The following is a 22,178-nucleotide window of genomic DNA, read 5'->3' on the forward strand; positions in this document are numbered from 1 at the left end:
ATTGGCTAAATGTGAAACCTGTTACCTGAATAAATAGTAACAAAAATAATAATAATTGCAATTTCTTATTATACTTTTACTATGCAGAGCAGTGAAAAGATTAGTTTAAATTACGTATATTTTTCTAGATGTATATTATGAAAATCGGCCGTAAAATATGGGCAGAAACAAATATATTGGTCAATTTCTAGTGTGAATGTGAAATACAAATAAAAGCCTTGACAGCAGGAATGTCACGATGATCAGTTTAATCGATAATTGTGATTATTCAGGTCACAATATAATCGTAAGAACCAAAAAGTAATAATCATGACTGTTTCAAAAGCAAAATTCTGTATTTTTGTTCATTTTACAGCCCAAAAAACACACCTAAATGTAAAGAACTGTATTTTATCTTGCTGTTTTTGTCAAATTTAACTTTATTAGTCTTTGAGAAAGTTCATGTTTGTAAAGCCGCTCACAAACTTGAGGAACAGTAACGGATCAGACTATGAGAACGAAGGAAAATTAAATGAGTTGCCGTGGTGGCCACTTGTCGACTTCCATCCCGGTAGCGGACGTTCGTTTTCCGTTGGCGTTTCTGAGTGGGCGCCATCACCGCTCCAGCCACGTCAGGGAAGGGTAGCGCCCGCTCATAGTCTTCCGCAGCTGCGCGCTCTGTGCTCGGTCCCGCGTCTCCACCACACACTCCACCTGCACGGGAAGAACACGCAAAATGCTTCAACAACTTTGCTAAACTGCCCATCAGGACTGAACCAGAATTAGACTAGGACTAGACTAGTTCCAACAGGTCTGAACCGGGACTAACCCTGAATCTAAACTGGTCTAAAGCTGAGTTGAACAAGAACTAAACCAAGACTAAACCAGGTCTAAACTAGTGCGACCCAGAACGAAACCAGGAAACGACATTTTTTATTTTATTTTTTCAATATTTCGAAGATGGTCGTGGGCCAGATTAAATTGCTTGGCGGGCCTGATTTGGCCCCCAGGCCTTATGTTTTTGTGTACAATGAATCAAAAGCAACTCAGCTGAAAAAAGGAGTTCATTCAAAAAGCGTTTTGATATTAAAGGCACTGCCAACTGTACATTTCAACACATTCAGCGCAATAAAAAGACCTCTGTTTGGGACACGCCCGTTGTATCGCGAGGTTCTTGGCCACACCGAGCTCATTTACACTTTTATTTTGGATTTTTTCAATCTTGATGAGTAAAATGACGGTTCAAACTATTGAGCAGCAACAACAAAACAAAAAACATGAAACAAAAGAACAAAAAACAACCAATTAAACTGTGAAAAAAACACAGAATGTATAAGAGACGACAGGACGAGCACGTGTGAGCAACGAGTGTCACATACAAACTGTAAAAAGTAGTTCCTTGTATATATAAAAACGCACAGATCACATACCTTTGTTTTAAAGAGGTCCGACTTGTCTCCATGACTACGGTGGCACACGTCCAACAGCCTGATCCAACACAAACGCAGAACATGTTAAAGTCAAATGCAAAAAAACAGATCCGTGAAAATATTGATCTGTTAAATATTGATCTGAAGAAGCCGTTAAAGCTGTTCCAGTTCTAGTTGATGTGAAAAGTAACGCTAGCGATGTACTAAAGGCTTTGAGAGAGCTAATTTAAATAATAATAATTAAAAAAAACTCCATTAGCAATTTAAGATGATACAGAATTGAACTCCTGTCAGATTTATTTACATTAAACTCAAATCAGTCAGTTCTAACAGTAAACGAGTATAATTAAAACCCGTTGTAAATGGGTCCTTTTCCTCCGTGTTGTCTGCGTTCGGGACCCACCTGACGTCCTCCCGGGACAGCGTGTCCAGCAGCTTGGCCATGTCTCCGGGCCACTCTCCGACGGGCACCGAGAACTTACTGACCCGGTCGTCCAGGACCAGGGCGCGGTCCATGCACTGACGGACCAGGTCCAGGTCCATGTTTGCACTGCTCACCACCATCGCCACCCTGAACGCACAACACCTCTGACGTCACACTTAAAATACGCCAATGAAACAAATCAAACGTATACTATTTATATCCGTTTTTGACCATATTTTTCAAAGCAAAACTGGAATATTCTGAAATTAAAAAGTAAGAATTTCAACTTTGCGTCACTTTAATTGCTTTATTTTATTAAATAATGTATTCATTATTATTACTATTATTATTATTATTATTATTGTTATTATTATTATTATTATTATTGTTATTATTTTAAACATTGGCTGTGTTATTGTCCATTAAAGCAAATAAATGTTTTTTTTAATATTAAGAATTTTCCTTTTGGGGCAAAGAAGGTAAACTAAATAAATAGTAGCATCACAGTCCTTTAACATCCCATGAAAAATATAATTGTATTAATCGTGACAAGTCGACTTAAAGTGACAGTAACTGTATTTTGATTGGCTAATTGTACTATGGTCATTCTAATCATTATCTTCTGGACCATAATACACACTCTAAAAAATACCCTTTATAACAAATACAGGGGCATTATTAAATCAAATGTAAAAAAAAAAAAATATATATATATATATATTCATTAATACTGTAGTTTATTTGAAGATATTATGTATCGCGAAGGTTTCAGCGAGATAATAATTTTCAACCAAATACAATGTGACAATCGACAATTTAAATAGTTTATAAAGCTTTATATATAAATCAGTCGAGTGGGTTTTATACGCAACAAATCCTGACAAACGCGCTGACCTTTTCCCTCTGAGCTCGGGCAGCGCTCCCGTCGCTATGGCAGCCAGCCCCATGGCCGCCTCCACGTCCACCGCGGTGCGTTCGAACTCCTGAAACCGCAACATGGCGACCAGAGAATCCTCCTCACTGCGAACGCAACGACGGCGTTAATATCCATGTGAGAAGACGCAGGACTTTAATACTCTCAGAATACTGCATATTTACCTGACTGGCAGGACTTAAATACTCTCAGAATACTGCATATTTACCTGACTGGCAGGACTTTAATACTCTCAGAATACTGCATATTTATATGACTGGCAGGACTATAATACTCTCAGAATACTGCATATTTACCTGACTGGCAGGACTTTAATACTCTCAGAATACTGCATATTTATATGACTGGCAGGACTATAATACTCTCAGAATACTGCATATTTACCTGACTGGCAGGACTATAATACACTCAGAATACTGCATATTTACCTGACTGGCAGGACTTTAATACTCTCAGAATACTGCATATTTATATGACTGGCAGGACTATAATACTCTCAGAATACTGCATATTTACCTGACTGGCAGGACTATAATACACTCAGAATACTGCATATTTACCTGACTGGCAGGACTTTAATACTCTCAGAATACTGCATATTTACCTGACTGGCAGGACTTTAATACTCTCAGAAAACTGCACATTTACCTGACTGGCAGGACTATAACACACTCAGAATACTGCATATTTACCTGACTGGCAGGACTATAATACACTCAGAATACTGCATATTTACCTGACTGGCAGGACTATAATACACTCAGAATACTGCATATTTACCTGACTGGCAGGACTATAATACACTCAGAATACTGCATATTTACCTGACTGGCAGGACTTTAATACTCTCAGAATACTGCATATTTACCTGACTGGCAGGACTTTAATACTCTCAGAATACTGCACATTTACCTGACTGGCAGGACTATAACACACTCAGAATACTGCATATTTACCTGACTGGCAGGACTATAATACACTCAGAATACTGCATATTTACCTGACTGGCAGGACTATAATACACTCAGAATACTGCATATTTACCTGACTGGCAGGACTATAATACACTCAGAATACTGCATATTTACCTGACTGGCAGGACTATAATACACTCAGAATACTGCATATTTACCTGACTGGCAGGACTTTAATACTCTCAGAATACTGCATATTTACCTGACTGGCAGGACTATAATACACTCAGAATACTGCATATTTACCTGACTGGCAGGACTTTATCCACATATTTCTTACAAAGTTGAAACGTATTCTCTCCTAATGAAAGCTCTGTGAGATCTGCAAACAGAGGAGAAAGTACGGCTCATTTATGTTTATTATATATTATGATTAAACATATTTTCTAAACTAGGAGGACCAGATTTTCAAGATTAAAGTCTGGGACGCCCTCGGGTTGTGCTGGGTGTAATCATAACATTGTATAAAGTGTGTTATTTAGTACATTTATACGCTCTCGGCCCGTCCAAGGCTCACTTGTGGGTCAGTGCATAATCTCTGAGACTTCTATCAGTGGAAATGAGTGCATTTTGTTAGTATAAAGTCACATTTCTTATTCTTAAGTCATATTTCTCATAATAAAGTCATATTTCTCAATTTTAGCAAAAGAAACAACAACATATCCCCCTCTTTTCCGTTGTCTCAAAGTGGTCAAACACCGGGACGACTGGGACAAATCAGCAGTTTTGGATACGTCTGCTGGGACACGGGGCTGGAAACAGGGGCCGTCCGGTCACCATGGTAACTAAAGGCATCTGGAACACAAACCTCCGTAGAGTTTCCTGTTGGGGCTGCTCTGGACGTCCCGCACTGGGCCGTCTGTTTTTAAAGACTGGCGCAGCAGCGGGAAGCCTTCTGGTTCCACTCCCTGGAGACAAACAATTACAACGAGTCCGTATTTTAGTCATTTAGTCTTTTAACCAGTCTTAGTTTCTTAGTCAACCGACGTTTTTGATTTGTCGACTAACTTTTATCGTAGTTGCAGCAGAAAGTTGATCGAGTTTTGGGATGAATTGTGAGTTTTTTACAAATGAATCACTTTGTGCTTATTTGTTATGGTAAATACCTTTGAGAGACTGTGCCACGCCCTCTTTAGTTGATCAAGAGTCTCTTTAAGCGACGACAGCTCGTGTTGTTTTTACTGTCTTCAGACTTTCCACCGCAGCCATATTTTAATCCTTCTTTTGAGCTTAACTTGAAGGACTAACAAACGGGATTATGTCAAGAAGCCACACACCAAACGGCTTATGTACAGTGTTGATCCAAAGTATCTGACTCTCTGCATACTTCGAATTAAATACTAGTAGATTTAGAAGTACAGTGGATTTAGTAGTAGTAGATTTAGTAGTAGAAGTAGATTTAGTAGTAGTAGTAGATTTAGTAGTAGATTTAGTAGTAGTAGATTTAGTTGTAGTAGATTTAGTTGTAGTAGATTTAGTAGAAGTAGATTTAGTAGTAGTAGATTTAGTAGTAGTAGTAGATTTAGTTGTAGTAGATTTAGTAGAAGTAGATTTAGTAGTAGTAGATTTAGTAGTAGTAGATTTAGTAGTAGTAGTAGATTTAGTAATAGTAGATTTAGTAGTAGTAGTAGTAGATTTAGTAGTAGTAGTAGTAGATTTAGTAATAGTAGATTTAGTAGAAGTAGATTTAGTAGAAGTAGATTTAGTAGTAGTAGATTTAGTAGTAGTAGTAGTAGATTTAGTAATAGTAGATTTAGTAGAAGTAGATTTAGTAGAAGTAGATTTAGTAGTAGTAGATTTAGTAGAAGTAGATTTAGTAGAAGTAGATTTAGTAGTAGTAGATTTAGTAGTAGTAGTAGTAGATTTAGTAGTAGTAGATTTAGTAGTATTGGGTTTAGTAATAGTGGATTTAGTAGTAGATTTTAGTAGTTATAGATTTAGTAGTAGTAGATTTATCAGTAGTAGATTTAGTAGTAGTAGATTTAGTAGTAGTCGATTTAGTTTAGTAGTAGTAGATTTAGTAGTAGTCGATTTAGTTTAGTAGTAGTAGATTTAGTAGTAGTCGATAAGTTTAGTTGTAGATTTAGTAATAGTAGATTTAGTAGTAGTAGATTTAATAGTATTGGGTTTAGTAATAGTGGATTTAGTAGTAGTGATTTAGTAGTTATAGATTTAGTAGTAGTAGATTTATCAGTAGTAGATTTAGTAGTAGTAGATTTGGTAGTAGTCGATTTAGTTCAGTAGTAGTAGATAAAGTATACTAAGTTTCTGTATTTGCATATTCACATTTTTTCATCTTACTTTTAGACCAGTGATGGAAAGAGTACATATATTTGTACTTATGTAAAAGTACAGTGACATGTTTTAAGATGAATGCGAGTTCTGCCTCCAAAACTGTACTTTAATAAAATAAGTAAAAACTTCTCTGAGTACTTAAAAAAAAAATCAGTATCATTTTTTTAAATATAAAATGTTCCAATGAAACTGATTAAAGCTAAATTATGCTAATTCAAACTACAGCGATGGCCAAATAGAAGAGGAAATGCAGTGCTGTTCTACCTATTACATGATCAAAACTATACTCAAGTACAAGTACAAGTACAAGTACAAGTACAAGTATAAGCTAACGCGCTCGTTCCGCGACTCACGATGACTTGGACTCGTGCGTTGAGGTGTTTGATGGCGGCGGCGGTCCCGGCCAGAAGCCCGTAGTGTCCAGCGGCGGGAACCAGAACCGCGTCCACTTTGGAGACCTGGTCCAAGATCTCCAGCCCCACGGTGCCCAGTCCTGCCAGGTACGACTCCTTCTCGTCTCTGCAGCGCAAACGCAACTTCGTGAGCCCAGCGGTGATAGATCGTTCTAGTTTTATCTCATGTACTCATTTGGGCAATGGCGGATTTCGAGGCCTTCACTGGAAACTTTGTGAACAACAGAAGCTTAGGCAAAATACACCGAACTAAAATACAAACGAAACACTTTATTCTGTATATGTAAAAGACTCATATCTCTCAAATGTTCACAAATCTGTCTTACTGAGCAATTCATATTCATATTAATTATCCATTCCAACTCAGAGGCCACAATTAAGGCCACTCTGATGCTAAAAACAATGCTAAATGCTGAAAATAATTATGTTAAAAACAATGCTATATGCTAAAAACAATGCTAAATGTTAAAAAAACAATGCTAAATGCTAAAAGCCATGCTAAATATAATGCTAAATGCTAAAAACAATGCTAAATGCTCATAACATTACTAAATACTAAAAACAATGCTAAAAATAATGCTAAATGCTAAAAACAATTCTAAAGCTACAAATAATGCAAAATGCTAAAAACAATGCTAAAAACAATGCTAAATGCAGAAAATAATGCTAAATGCTAAAAACAATGACAAATGCTAAAACTAATCTAATGCTGAATGCTAAAAACAATACTAAATGCTAAAAACAATGCTAAATGCTAAAAAATAATACTAAATGCTAAAAACAATGCTGAAAAACAATGCTAAATGCTAAAACAACAAATGCTAAAACAACAAATGCAAAAAACAATGTACGTTCTTAGCATTTGTGAACCATTTATCGATCAAAAGTTGCAGGAGCAGGCGTACAGTTTATATTCTTATTATTGTACACAATGTATTTATTAGCGTTCCTTACTCCTCCAGGTACAGGTACTGGTTTTCGTTGGCCAGGCGCTGGGCGTGTTTCCGGGCGTCCTGGGCCGTGCTGCCGTAGGAGATGACCATGGCGCCGTAGTCCCTGTAAACCCGAAGTCGCGGTGGAGAACAGGCCGAGGGCATGATGGCGAACACCGGGATCTTCAGCTCCACGGCGTGATGAGCCACGGCCAGCGAGAAGTTACAGTCTGTGGCCACAATCACGCCTTTCCTCTGCTCGTCCTGCCACACACGGGAGGGCGGCCCAAAATGGGTGTTATACATGCGTTCGCACATCCGGGATTTTGTACAATAGCAACCCGAGTCCGCCATTTTGAAAGGGGCACAACAGCACGTCTACTACATACGATATCCAGGATAGATGAGGCTAAAATGCCAAAAATCTGCGTTCTGTAAGGACGTTTCTCTGTTGTCAGACCAAGGAATGTTAGCTTTGTCGTGTGCCTTAGTTTGCCGTTATTGTCTAAAGAATCAAAGTATTCGTAGCTCATTAGGCCGTAGAAAAGGATGCAGTCGTGGTGGTTTATATATATTATATATCGCATGCCCCTTTCAAAATGGCCGATATGAGGGAAGTCCCGGATGTATGACGTCACCGCGAACGCATGTATTGTGTCATGATGCGCCTCTTTTGTGGTTGAGATTAAAGGGCCCATGACAGGTTTTTACGGTTTTCTAATTTTGACTTTATTTAGTGTATTTATACCTGTTGTACATATACATTATAGTATTACGCCAATCGAGCGGGTATTTGTGGAGAAAACGTTGACAAATCTGTAGAAAATGACAGGAAGTGACGTCACACCAGTCAAAGTTTGTCCGTAAATTACACAAACGAAACCACATTTTGACTCTAAAGGTTAATCTTACAAAATATAGTCGTATATATGTATTTTTTGTCAAAGAATTTTTTTTTGACATTTGATGAGTTTTTGCCCAGTGTTAATGGGTCATTTCCTAGTGTGATGTCATCGATCACAAACAGGAAGTGAAATTATAAACCTAAAAAATGAGCCGTTCTGTGATCACATTTTTATACTTTTTAGCAAAATGCCAAAATATATTCATCTTAACTGCATTTTAGTTCAGTGAGTCGTCCGACCTGCAGGGGGCGCTTTAAATACTCTTTGAATCAAACGGATCCATTTCAAATAAGCAAACGATGACATTTCTTCTTGAACTAAAAATGTCCCGGTGCTTTCCCTCACAGCAGTGTCCCGGTGCTTTCCCTCACACGTTCCGGTGCTTTCCCTCACATTCCCTCACAGCAGTGTCCCGGTGCTTTCCCTCACACGTTCCGGTGCTTTCCCTCACATTTCCTCACAGCAGTGTCCCGGTGCTTTCCGTCACCGCAATGTCCCGGTGCTTTCCGTCACTGCACTGTGCCGGTGCTTTCCCTCACACGTCCCGGTGCTTTCCCTCACCGCAGTGTCCCGGTGCTTTCCCTCACCGAAGTGTCCCGGTGCTTTCCCTCACAGCAGTGTCCCGGTGTTTTCACTCACAGCAGTGTCCCCGTGCTTTCCCTCACAGCAGTGTCCCGGTGCTTTCCCTCACAGCAGTGTGCCGGTGCTTTCCCTCACACGTCCCGGTGCTTTCCGTCACAGCAGTGTCCCGGTGTTTTCCCTCACAGCAGTGTCCCGGTGCTTTCCCTCACAGCAGTGTCCCGGTGCTTTCCCTCACACGTCCCGGTGCTTTCCGTCACAGCAGTGTCCCGGTGCTTTCCCTCACAGCAGTGTCCCGGTGCTTTCCCTCACAACAGTGTCCCGTTGCTTTCCCTCACACGTCCCGGTGCTTTCCGTCACAGCAGTGTCCCGGTGCTTTCCCTCACAGCAGTGTCCCGGTGTTTTCCCTCACAGCAGTGTCCCGGTGCTTTCCCTCACAGCAGTGTCCCGGTGCTTTCCCTCACACGTCCCGGTGCTTTCCGTCACAGCAGTGTCCCGGTGCTTTCCCTCACAGCAGTGTCCCGGTGCTTTCCCTCACAACAGTGTCCCGTTGCTTTCCCTCACAGCAGTGTCCCGGTGCTTTCCCTCACATTCCCTCACAGCAGCACATTCCCTCACAGCAGCACATTCCCTCACAGCAGTGTCCCGGTGCTTTCCCTCACAGCAGTGTCCCGGTGCTTTCCCTCACCGCAGTGGGTCAAGGTGCATAAGAGGCTTTGTGCTGGAGCTGATTAAGCGTTAAGCGATCTTTCAGCCTGCCTGAAAGTGCTGGGTTTACACACGACTTTATTCACGTTATGTGGTGTGTAAGAGCGACGGGCACAGAAGTCTATCAAATGAATCGACTGCATGAGCCTCAGTGACTTGTACATGAAGGTTCTGCATGTGTTTTTATGATGTCTAATCCTGTTTATATAATACGTAAACGCCACTGCGATAGGAAACAGTGTAGAAAAACCTTAACCCGCCAAGCAAAATATGTGTGTTTGACTCGCAATCGAGACAAATACGTGACTGAAAACCAAGGATAAAAATACCGTATTGTCCGGATTATAAGTTGCACCAGCCAAAAAATGCATAATAGAGAAGGAAAAAAAAACAAATATAAGTCGCATTTTTGGGGGAAATGTATCACTAAATCCATTGAATTCTTCTTCCTCTGTGTCACTTCTAAACAACTCCACAAACTCCGGAGGTAGAGGAAGTGCTGATTCTTCTTCTGCGTCGCTTAGAGCCTAGAGCGCCCTCTTGTGGTTGCCAGTGTGAAAATAATGAATAATAAATATCACATATAAGTCGCACCTCGGCCAAAACTATGAAAAAAGGTGCGACTTATAGTCCAGAAAATACGGTGAACTCAGTCTGACCGTGAACTATCCCCGGCTTTAAAGTGGAATTAATTGTACCGTATTTTCTAAGTCGCACCTTTTTTCATAGTTTTGGCCGGGGTGCGACTTATACTTATATTTATACTTATATACTTATACTCCGGAGTGAATTATATGTGATATTATTTGTTATTTTCACACTTGCAACTGCATTTCATTCTCCAGTGCAACTTATATATTATTTTTTCTTCTCTATTATGCATTTTTTGGCTGGTGCAACTTATAGTCCAGAAAATACGGTGCTAAAGCAGGTTGAGCGCAGGCCCAGTGTGTCAGCTGTACCTGTGTGAGGGACGAGAGCAGGTAGAGCGCCCCCCTCTCCTTCACCGAGCCCGTGTAGTGGAGATGCTCCTTCTTCACGTAGATCTCCATCCCGTACTGTTTGGACAGTCTGGAGTACTGCGGGAAATGACAAGGAAAAGGACGTTAAAAGACCGAGAACGACTCACAAGGCTTTAGTCCTCCAGATGATACCACACAGTATTAATATCGGAGTTCTCGACCTAAATTCTGTTATTGACAATGACTCTTGGATGAGAGTCGAAACGTCTATTTTTTCAAACTGAGTCCAGATGACTACAACTGAAGCTTTTTCTACTATGGAACACGCCTGGACGAATGAGGGATTACACCGACATATCCTCCAGATGATGTTGAATGAATCTGAATGAGTTTGTTTTTCCCACAGACTTTTCAAATCTTAAATGTTTAAAGGCGCGATGTACGTAACGCTGTTGTTTTGAGTCCATTTTAAACTCAGCAAAATGTTTTAAGAGGCTTTAAAGTAAATCTTGTGGTCATTAGTTAAGTTGTCGTTAAAGTGACGTAAGAGAGGTTTTTACAATGTTCTAATTTGGACTTTATTCGGTGTATTTATGCCTGTTGTACATATAAATGATAGTTTTACACCGATCGAAAAGGTATTTGTGGAGAAAACGTTGAAAGATCTATAGAAAAGGACAGGAAGTGACATCACACCAGGGACTCATTCCAGTCAATTTATTTGTATAATTTACACAAAGAAACAACTTTTTTGACTCTCTAAATATTAATTAAACAAAATAAAGTCACCGTCCTATATTTTTAATTTGTCAAATACAAAAATATGAAGTAACATAAATTGCTATTCTGGGATAGCATTTTTCATAATTTTTAGCAAAATTCTAAATATATTAATCTTAACTGCATTTTAGTTCAATGCGTCATCCGATAATTATTTTTCTCAATATGAATATAATGGCCTGTATAATCAGCTCCTCCAACATTTAGCTTTGATTGTTGGTTTGAGGAAACAAACAAAAACACCTGGTGACACAACATATTTGGAGTAAATATTGTGTTTGGAGGACAAAGTCATGCAATTCAAAATAACTCTTTCAATCTTTTTCTTTATTGTTTCTTTCATTTTTGTCTTTTTTTCCAAACCAATTAGTCCTTTTCTACATACTCCATGTCCCGCATACGTGTGACCAATCAGAAGGAAATCAGATTATCAGATGTCAATGATCTGATTACTCCAGAAATCAGACAATAGTTTTGTGTAGTTGTAGTAGTAGTTGTTGTTGTTGTTGTTGTTGTTGTTGTACTGTACTTCACCAATCCTCCCTGTCTGCAGTACGAAAATCGAGACTAAAAAGTGACTCCTGCACTATAATCTGAAGCTAAACTGTTTCCATAGCAACCTCTCTACTCAAAGTTTGCCGTGAGTCGTGGCTTTGGACCCGTACCGTGCAGGGTGTCTTCTGAATGGCGCCCTGGTTCCTGAAGGCGGCGGCGCTGATGTCCTCGAACCTCAGGAGCTGCACCGGCGGCTGCGGAGCGAACTGACTCCGCCTCCGGGTCTTGGGCGGGTCCTTCAGGGGGATCGGCGGACCCTCCGGGACCACCGCGGCCTTGTGGACCCTGACGTCGCCGTTGTGCAGCCGCGCCCCCCCCGCCGCCTCCACCTCCTCCTCCCCGAAGTCCTTCAGGCGGTGGGGCTCGATCAGCGTGAGTCTGCGCCGCGCCGTCCCGTTGCCGAGCGCCCCGAGCGTGCAGGCGGCGGCGGAGAGGCCCAGGCGCACCTCCTCTCTGCGGGACCCCGGGGGCAAAAAGGTGCATTATGGAAGGAAACTGAAGGAGAATGATTGTCAAAAATGTCACAGAAATACTGTATTTTCTGGCATTTTTTAAAGTTTTTTTACGTTTCGGTCAGGGTGCGACTTATACTCCGGAGAGACTTATTTATGATATTTTTCGTTATTTTCACTCTGGCAACCTCATTTAACATGCCAACCACAAGAGGGCTCTCAAGCGACGCTTCTCTACCTCCGGAGTTTGGGGAGTTGTTCGGAAGTGACACCGCGGTTGTGATTAATTGTGCTGAGTAACACGTGCAGTAATGTGTGTACAAGTACAATGGGAACTAGTCAAAACAACGTTGAGGCTGCGTTCACGCTTTCGCAAACACTGCATCAGAATTGGGACTAAATCGAGGCTAATCCTGGAACTAAACCTGGACTGGAGCAGGACTAAACCAAAGTCTTTATACTACGGAACTTACGGTAGATGATTTTTTATTTAATTCCAAATTTCTTTTCTTATTTTCTCCATCATTATTCGCCCTCTGCCCCTCTTTGCTTCTCTGCCTTCGATATGTTTTCAGTTTTCTTTTCTGGATGTTTGTAAAGACTGTTCTTCAAGGTTTCACATCTGCCATCTTCAGAGAGTTTATAACCTGAATATATAAAGCTCTGTCTTTATCTTAACTATTTCTTATTTCTTATTTCTTTATTTTTATTTTTAACAACATAAGATGCAATAAATATTAACACTAAATAAATAAAATAAATAAAATAAATAAAATAAATAAAATAAATAAAATAAATAAAATAAATAAAATAAATAAAATACATTTTGTAATGAAAAAAAAAAACTAAAATAATAAATATAATAAATAAAATAAAGTGATTTAATTGCTTTGCCTTGAAAATTCCAGTGTCATTGAACAAATGTATCTGAATGAAAACAAGCAGGAACCACCCTTTATCTCTATCTGATGTGACAGACAGGTACGTTTAATGCCATACTGGAATATTCCATGGGACGCAAACACATCTCAATGGAGACAAAGAGGTGCAGTTACACACTGCACCTTTAACAGTTACTGAGAGAAAACACAAAGTAGTCGAGTAGTACACGCACAGTAGTGCACATGCAGTAGGAGCACACGCAGTAATGGTACACACGTAGTAGTGCACACACAGTAGTGCACACGCAGTTGTGCACACGCAGTAGTAGTACACATGCAGTAGTGCACATGCAGTTGTGCACACGTAGTAGTAGTAGTGCACACGTAGTAGTAGTACACACGCAGTAGTGCACACGCAGTAGTGCACATGCAGTAGTAGTGCACACGCAGTAGTAGTACACACGCAGTAGTGCACACGCAGTAGTGGTACACACGCAGTAGTAGTGCATACGCAGTAGTGCACACGCAGTAGTAGTACACACACGCAGTAGTGCACACGCAGTAGTACACACACACGGAGTAGTGCACACGCAGTAGTACACACACGCACACACACAGTAGTGCACATGCAGTAGTGCACACGCAGTAGGAGCACACGCAGTAATGGTACACACGTAGTAGTGCACACACAGTAGTGCACACGCAGTTGTGCACACGCAGTAGTAGTACACATGCAGTAGTACACACGCAGTAGTGGTACACACGCAGTAGTACACACGCAGTAGTGCACATGCAGTAGTGCACACGTAGTAGTAGTAGTGCACACGTAGTAGTAGTACACACGCAGTAGTGCACACGCAGTAGTGCACATGCAGTAGTAGTGCACACGCAGTAGTAGTACACACGCAGTAGTGCACACGCAGTAGTGGTACACACGCAGTAGTAGTGCATACGCAGTAGTGCACACGCAGTAGTAGTACACACACGCAGTAGTGCACACGCAGTAGTACACACACACGGAGTAGTGCACACGCAGTAGTACACACACGCACACACACAGTAGTGCACATGCAGTAGTGCACACGCAGTAGTGCACACGCAGTAGTACACACACACGCAGTAGTGCACGTGCAGTAGTGCACACGCAGTAGTACACACACACACAGTAGTGCACATACAGTAGTGCACACACAGTAGTACACGCACACACACAGTAGTGCACATGCAGTAGTGCACACGCAGTAGTACACACACGCAGTAGTGCACACGCAGTAGTACACACACACGCAGTAGTGCACACGCAGTAGTACACACACACGCAGTAGTGCACGTGCAGTAGTGCACACGCAGTAGTACACACACACGCAGTAGTGCACGTACAGTAGTGCACACGCAGTAGTACACACGCAGTAATGCACACGCAGTAGTGGTACACACGCAGTAGTACACACGCAGTAGTGGTACACACGCAGTAGTACACACGCAGTAGTGCACACGTAGTAGTGCACACGCAGTAGTACACACGCAGTAGTGCACACGCAGTATTAGTACACACGCAGTAGTAGTACACACGCAGTAGTACACACGCAGTAGTGCACACGTAGTAGTGCACACGCAGTAGTAGTACACACGCAGTAGTACACACGCAGTAGTAGTACACACGCAGTAGTACACATGCAGTAGTACACACGCAGTAGTGCACACGCAGTAGCGCACACGCAGTAGCACACACGCAGTAGCACACACGCAGTAGTACACACGCAGTAGCACACACGCAGTAGCACACACGCAGTAGTACACACGCAGTATTAGTACACACGCAGTAGCACACACGCAGTAGCACACACGCAGTAGTACACACACAGTAGTACACACGCAGTAGTACACACGCAGTATTAGTACACACGCAGTAGCACACACGCAGTAGCACACACGCAGTAGTACACACACAGTAGTACACACGCAGTAGTACACACGCAGTATTAGTACACACGCAGTAGCACACACGCAGTAGTACACACACAGTAGTACACACGCAGTAGCACACACGCAGTAGTACACACACAGTAGCACACACGCAATAGTACACACGCAGTATTAGTACACACGCAGTAGCACACACGCAGTAGTACACACACAGTAGTACACACGCAGGGTTGAATACAATCTGAAGTTACACATTCCTGGCCTCATTAGGGCCGGTGCCAGGAGCAGTTTCCTTTGATATAAAACGCAGTGAACTTTTTCAACACGTTATCGACAGTAATTGGTGAATGTTGTGTTTAAACGAGAGTCGCAGTGATGTGTGTTTGACAGGAGCGTTCTACAGGAGCGTTCTACAGGAGCGTTCTACAGGAGCGTTCTACAGGAGCGTTCTACAGGAGCGCCTTCTACAGCGCCTGTCGAGAACCACAGATGAGACGGTAAACATGCCACTGCAACACGTCAAAACTCTTATTAACACGCTTCACCAACACTGGGAAAACACAGTATCCGTGTGAACTAAAAGACTTTCAGGAAATAGTTTTACATTTATATAATATTTGATTCACTGTTTGATTTCCCATCTGGCCAGGAAGATTTTATCCTTACATTTATTTTGTGAGTGCAATTTACTTCCACAGAATATGTTGAATAAAGAGAAATATCTTGAAGCAAATCTCTAATATTATAAGTGCCATAATCCATGACAAAATAATCGTGTATATTGTATTAAATATGTAATCCAAAAATGAAAAAATAAATAAAATGAAAAAAATAAATAAAATAAATAAAATGAAATAAATAAATAAAATAAATAAAATAAATAAAATAAATAAAATAAATAAAATAAATAAAATAAATGTATCTGAATGAATGCATCTTTTGTTCTGACAGTACAATACATAAAATATATTAAAGTGTATAAAGAATATGAATGTATCCAGTAAGTACAAGTACCTCCACCACAGTATGTCTTTTGGGAGGTTTGTATTTTCAAACTCCTCGTTTCCTCTTCAATATAATATGTTTCCAAATGTCGGTCTTCGACCGTAGATCGTTCTTTTTTGTAGTGATTTCAGGAGACGGTGAAATTAATCGTTTCTGACTCTGGCCCTTTAGCGCCGTGAAGATGAACGTTCACTTTAGTGTCGCCGTAGTGACAGATCACATGACTCGTTCAGACGACGAGTGATTTATAGCTACTAATGTCAGAAACGTGCTCCTCTCACTGCTCCTCACACTGCTCCTGCTCCTCACACTGCTCCTCACACTGCTCCTGCTCCTCTCACTGCTCCTCACACTGCTCCTGCTCCTCACACTGCTCCTCACACTGCTCCTCACACTGCTCCTGCTCCTCTCACTGCTCCTCACACTGCTCCTGCTCCTCACACTGCTCCTCACACTGCTCCTGCTCCTCTCACTGCTCCTCACACTGCTCCTGCTCCTCACACTGCTCCTCTCACTGCTCCTCACACTGCTCCTGCTCTTCACACTGCTCCTCACACTGCTCCTGCTCCTCACACTGCTCCTGCTCCTCTCACTTCTCCTCACACTGCTCCTGCTCCTCACACTGCTCCTCACACTGCTCCTGCTCCTCACACTGCTCCTCACACTGCTCCTGCTCCTCACACTGCTCCTCACACTGCTCCTCACACTGCTCCTCACACTGCTCCTGCTCCTCACACTGCTCCTCACACTGCTCCTGCTCCTCACACTGCTCCTCACACTGCTCCTCACACTGCTCCTGCTCCTCACACTGCTCCTCACACTGCTCCTCACACTGCTCCTGCTCCTCACACTGCTCCTCACACTGCTCCTGCTCCTCACACTGCTCCTCACCCTGCTCCTCACACTGCTCCTCACACTGCTCCTGCTCCTCACACTGCTCCTCACACTGCTCCTGCTCCTCACACTGCTCCTCACACTGCTCCTCACACTGCTCCTGCTCCTCTCACTGCTCCTCACACTGCTCCTGCTCCTCACACTGCTCCTCACACTGCTCCTCACACTGCTCCTCTCACTGCTCCTCACACTGCTCCTGCTCCTCTCACTGCTCCTCACACTGCTCCTGCTCCTCTCACTGCTCCTCACACTGCTCCTGCTCCTCACACTGCTCCTCTCACTGCTCCTCACACTGCTCCTGCTCTTCACACTGCTCCTCACACTGCTCCTGCTCCTCACACTGCTCCTGCTCCTCTCACTGCTCCTCACACTGCTCCTGCTCCTCACACTGCTCCTCACACTGCTCCTGCTCCTCACACTGCTCCTCACACTGCTCCTGCTCCTCACACTGCTCCTCACACTGCTCCTCACACTGCTCCTCACACTGCTCCTGCTCCTCACACTGCTCCTCACACTGCTCCTGCTCCTCACACTGCTCCTCACACTGCTCCTCACACTGCTCCTGCTCCTCACACTGCTCCTCACACTGCTCCTGCTCCTCACACTGCTCCTCACACTGCTCCTGCTCCTCACACTGCTCCTCACACTGCTCCTCACACTGCTCCTCACACTGCTCCTGCTCCTCACACTGCTCCTCACACTGCTCCTGCTCCTCACACTGCTCCTCACACTGCTCCTCACACTGCTCCTGCTCCTCACACTGCTCCTCACACTGCTCCTGCTCCTCACACTGCTCCTCACACTGCTCCTGCTCCTCACACTGCTCCTCACCCTGCTCCTCACACTGCTCCTCACACTGCTCCTGCTCCTCACACTGCTCCTCACACTGCTCCTGCTCCTCACACTGCTCCTCACACTGCTCCTCACACTGCTCCTGCTCCTCTCACTGCTCCTCACACTGCTCCTGCTCCTCACACTGCTCCTCACACTGCTCCTCACACTGCTCCTGCTCCTCACACTGCTCCTGCTCCTCACACTGCTCCTGCTCCTCACACTGCTCCTCACACTGCTCCTGCTCCTCACACTGCTCCTCACACTGCTCCTGCTCCTCACACTGCTCCTCACACTGCTCCTCACACTGCTCCTGCTCCTCTCACTGCTCCTCACACTGCTCCTGCTCCTCACACTGCTCCTCACACTGCTCCTGCTCCTCTCACTGCTCCTCACACTGCTCCTGCTCCTCTCACTGCTCCTCACACTGCTCCTGCTCCTCACACTGCTCCTCTCACTGCTCCTCACACTGCTCCTGCTCCTCTCACTGCTCCTCACACTGCTCCTGCTCCTCTCACTGCTCCTCACACTGCTCCTGCTCCTCACACTGCTCCTCTCACTGCTCCTCACACTGCTCCTGCTCCTCTCACTGCTCCTCACACTGCTCCTGCTCCTCACACTGCTCCTGCTCCTCTCACTGCTCCTCACACTGCTCCTGCTCCTCACACTGCTCCTCACACTGCTCCTGCTCCTCACACTGCTCCTCACACTGCTCCTGCTCCTCACACTGCTCCTCACACTGCTCCTCACACTGCTCCTCACACTGCTCCTGCTCCTCACACTGCTCCTCACACTGCTCCTGCTCCTCACACTGCTCCTCACACTGCTCCTCACACTGCTCCTGCTCCTCACACTGCTCCTCACACTGCTCCTGCTCCTCACACTGCTCCTCACACTGCTCCTGCTCCTCACACTGCTCCTCACACTGCTCCTCACACTGCTCCTCACACTGCTCCTGCTCCTCACACTGCTCCTCACACTGCTCCTGCTCCTCACACTGCTCCTCACACTGCTCCTCACACTGCTCCTGCTCCTCACACTGCTCCTCACACTGCTCCTGCTCCTCACACTGCTCCTCACACTGCTCCTGCTCCTCACACTGCTCCTCACCCTGCTCCTCACACTGCTCCTCACACTGCTCCTGCTCCTCACACTGCTCCTCACACTGCTCCTGCTCCTCACACTGCTCCTCACACTGCTCCTCACACTGCTCCTGCTCCTCTCACTGCTCCTCACACTGCTCCTGCTCCTCACACTGCTCCTCACACTGCTCCTCACACTGCTCCTGCTCCTCACACTGCTCCTGCTCCTCACACTGCTCCTGCTCCTCACACTGCTCCTCACACTGCTCCTGCTCCTCACACTGCTCCTCACACTGCTCCTGCTCCTCACACTGCTCCTCACACTGCTCCTCACACTGCTCCTGCTCCTCTCACTGCTCCTCACACTGCTCCTGCTCCTCACACTGCTCCTCACACTGCTCCTGCTCCTCTCACTGCTCCTCACACTGCTCCTGCTCCTCTCACTGCTCCTCACACTGCTCCTGCTCCTCACACTGCTCCTCTCACTGCTCCTCACACTGCTCCTGCTCCTCTCACTGCTCCTCACACTGCTCCTGCTCCTCTCACTGCTCCTCACACTGCTCCTGCTCCTCACACTGCTCCTCTCACTGCTCCTCACACTGCTCCTGCTCCTCTCACTGCTCCTCACACTGCTCCTGCTCCTCTCACTGCTCCTCACACTGCTCCTGCTCCTCTCACTGCTCCTCACACTGCTCCTGCTCCTCTCACTGCTCCTCACACTGCTCCTGCTCCTCACACTGCTCCTCACACTGCTCCTGCTCCTCACACTGCTCCTCTCACTGCTCCTCACACTGCTCCTGCTCCTCTCACTGCTCCTCACACTGCTCCTGCTCCTCACACTGCTCCTCACACTGCTCCTGCTCCTCTCACTGCTCCTCACACTGCTCCTGCTCCTCACACTGCTCCTCTCACTGCTCCTCACACTGCTCCTGCTCCTCACACTGCTCCTCACACTGCTCCTGCTCCTCACACTGCTCCTCTCACTGCTCCTCACACTGCTCCTGCTCCTCTCACTGCTCCTCACACTGCTCCTGCTCCTCACACTGCTCCTGCTCCTCTCACTGCTCCTCACACTGTTCCTGCTCACATGGCCACTAGAGGGAGCCCTCTCTCCACACAGCCACTACGTTCACTCCAGACAGCAGCACCGTGTCTATTTTTAGCTCAATAATCAGTAATCGACCTGAGTGTGGCTGACCTTTGACCCCACGGTGACCCCACGGTTTGAGGCTGGCGCTTTGCCACGTGGCAGCAGTGAAAGTGGAAAGTGGCGACGTTCAAAGGCAAAGTTCAAACACGGCGTCAAAAGAAAAAAATAGCGAAAACACAAAGAGCAGACGACTTTGACAAAATGAACCGCCGCTGTGCGTTTATCAGTGAAGCAGGACAAAGCTGCAAATTAAACTCAATATTCTGGACTCTGTCACTGTTTAATCATTCTGTTATTAATTAAAATATGAATTCTGTTATTGTAGTTTAATAAATGCATGCAATCAAATATCACATATACAGCTTTACAAGTGCATCGTTTGTGAACTCGAGAATGTGAGATTTAGTCTATTTTTCTGTTTATTTTTCAAATATGCCTTGAGTCCTAAGTCGTTTGTACTGTTTGTATTTTCCTGTTTTGTTATCTATTGTAATGTACGAATGGTATGAACGGTATGAAAGTGATGAGTTTGTGAGAATTGACTTGATTAAATTTTTTACCTCATTTGGTTTGATACAAATAAATAAATACAAAATAAATAAATGCAAAATAAATACATACAAAATGAATACAAAATGAATACAAAATAAATACAAACTAAATACATTGAAATAAATAAATGCAAAATAAATAAATACAAATTGAATAGATAAAAAATTTATAAATGCAAAATAAATGAATAAATATAAAAGAAATGAATGCAAAACAAATCATTTGCAAAATAAATACATACAAACTACATACATTAAAATAAATAAATACTAAATAAATACATACAAAATAAATAAATTAAAATAAATAAATACAAAATATATAAATACATAATAAATAAATACTGAATAAATAAATAATCTATCAATGCTTTGTTCCCATTTACTGGTGTTAACTAGTTTCTTTGCTGTAGACGTGGCATTCAGCCTCCTGGTTTGTGTTTCCTGTTTTGACTTCACTGAGGGACAGATGGGACTCTGGCAAAGACGGATTTGTCTTTACTTGTGCAAACTTACTAAATAAATCATCTCGACTGGACTGAAGACAACTCTGCTCGAGTTTTCCTTTTTGTTCCTGAAGTCTTTCAATAGAAAATCCATGACAAAAGTAACACAAACTAACTTCTACTCATTGCCAAAGTGAAAACTCATGTAATTCTGTATAACTATTCTCTTAAATTGGAATTTGTAATGTAATGTAAATGTCCAGGTCCTTCAGGCAGCTACTTTTACTTGAGTAGAAGATTCCCCAAATACTTTTAAAACTCCTTTCCTAGACTTTTTTGGCTACTCTTGCACCACTGTTGACTGTTACGCCCATAGCTCAGATTCATTCCCTACCAGACACTCCCAGCTGACAAAAAGGCTATCACTGGGAATACATCGGTCTATTTCCAGTCGTTTTCGGTGTGTATTTGGGGGGAACTGGATGCTACGGGTGCAGGGTCCCACCTCTGCCAGAAGGGGTCATGCTCCTCTCTGTCTTTGAGCGCAGCTTTGGGTGAGAAGATCCTATCCAGACGCTCGTTCAGATATCTGGAGAAGAAAAACTGCGCCGCAAAGTTCATGTTCGTATCCGACTTCGTCCCGTGTGTGGATCCGCTCCGGTGCCGTCCGTCCCAGGTAAGACAGACAGTGACCGGCTCCACTGGACCTCTCCCTCTGCTTCCCTCCTACTTTCCATAGCCATGGGGGGGGGGGGACAGTTAAGACGGGATTACCCCAGGACACATGCACCTCTCCCTGTCCCAGCTCTATTCCTGGTTCTAGACTGGGATAATACCTCTCCTCTGGGTGAGGTCGTGTTAATCAGACAGTCTAAGGAGCGAGATTATTAGGGTTTATCCGAGAGGAGTGCTCTGTGGAGGAGCAGTGGGGTGAGACGGAGGGGGAGAGGAGGAAGCCAAAGATCACAGACAGTTGTTAAGGCCTGGCAAGTTTATTTATAGAGCGCAGTTTGTGCACAAAGTCCTTCAAAAATGCTTTGCAGAATGAGAAAAGATGCATTAAAAACACGATACAGACAAAAATAAAACC

The 22,178-nt window shown here is 43.8% G+C and overlaps 1 protein-coding gene across 1 annotated transcript; it reads right to left on the reverse strand.

Moving 5' to 3' along the window:
- Window positions 1-559: 559 nt before the first annotated feature.
- LOC140351600 (L-threonine ammonia-lyase-like) lies at window positions 560-21,808 on the reverse strand. Its single transcript, XM_072437493.1, has 11 exons — window positions 21,594-21,808; window positions 11,981-12,323; window positions 10,536-10,652; window positions 7,404-7,645; window positions 6,390-6,555; window positions 4,550-4,649; window positions 3,988-4,063; window positions 2,728-2,853; window positions 1,813-1,980; window positions 1,410-1,467; window positions 560-693 (listed from the first exon to the last, which is right to left on the reverse strand). Exons 1-11 carry the CDS (start codon window positions 21,707-21,709, stop codon window positions 595-597), a joined length of 1,611 nt encoding a protein of 536 aa, XP_072293594.1. The 5' UTR covers window positions 21,710-21,808; the 3' UTR covers window positions 560-594.
- Window positions 21,809-22,178: the final 370 nt, after the last annotated feature.

This window comes from Eucyclogobius newberryi, unplaced genomic scaffold (assembly GCF_026437365.1).
Source record: "Eucyclogobius newberryi isolate DKJ021-1_F unplaced genomic scaffold, fEucNew1.0.hap1 SCAF_8, whole genome shotgun sequence".
Lineage (NCBI taxonomy): Eukaryota > Metazoa > Chordata > Actinopteri > Gobiiformes > Gobiidae > Eucyclogobius > Eucyclogobius newberryi.

Coding starts and splice junctions, on each gene's coding strand:
- LOC140351600 (XM_072437493.1), bottom strand. CDS start 21,709: ATGAACTTTGCGGCGCAGTTTTTCTTCTCCAGATATCTGAACGAGCGT. Junction 12,324..21,593: donor CATGACCCCTTCTGGCAGAG/GTGGGACCCTGC, acceptor GGGGTCCCGCAG/AGAGGAGGTGCGCCTGGGCC. Junction 7,646..10,535: donor TGCTCTCGTCCCTCACACAG/GTACAGCTGACA, acceptor CGTGTGTGGCAG/GACGAGCAGAGGAAAGGCGT.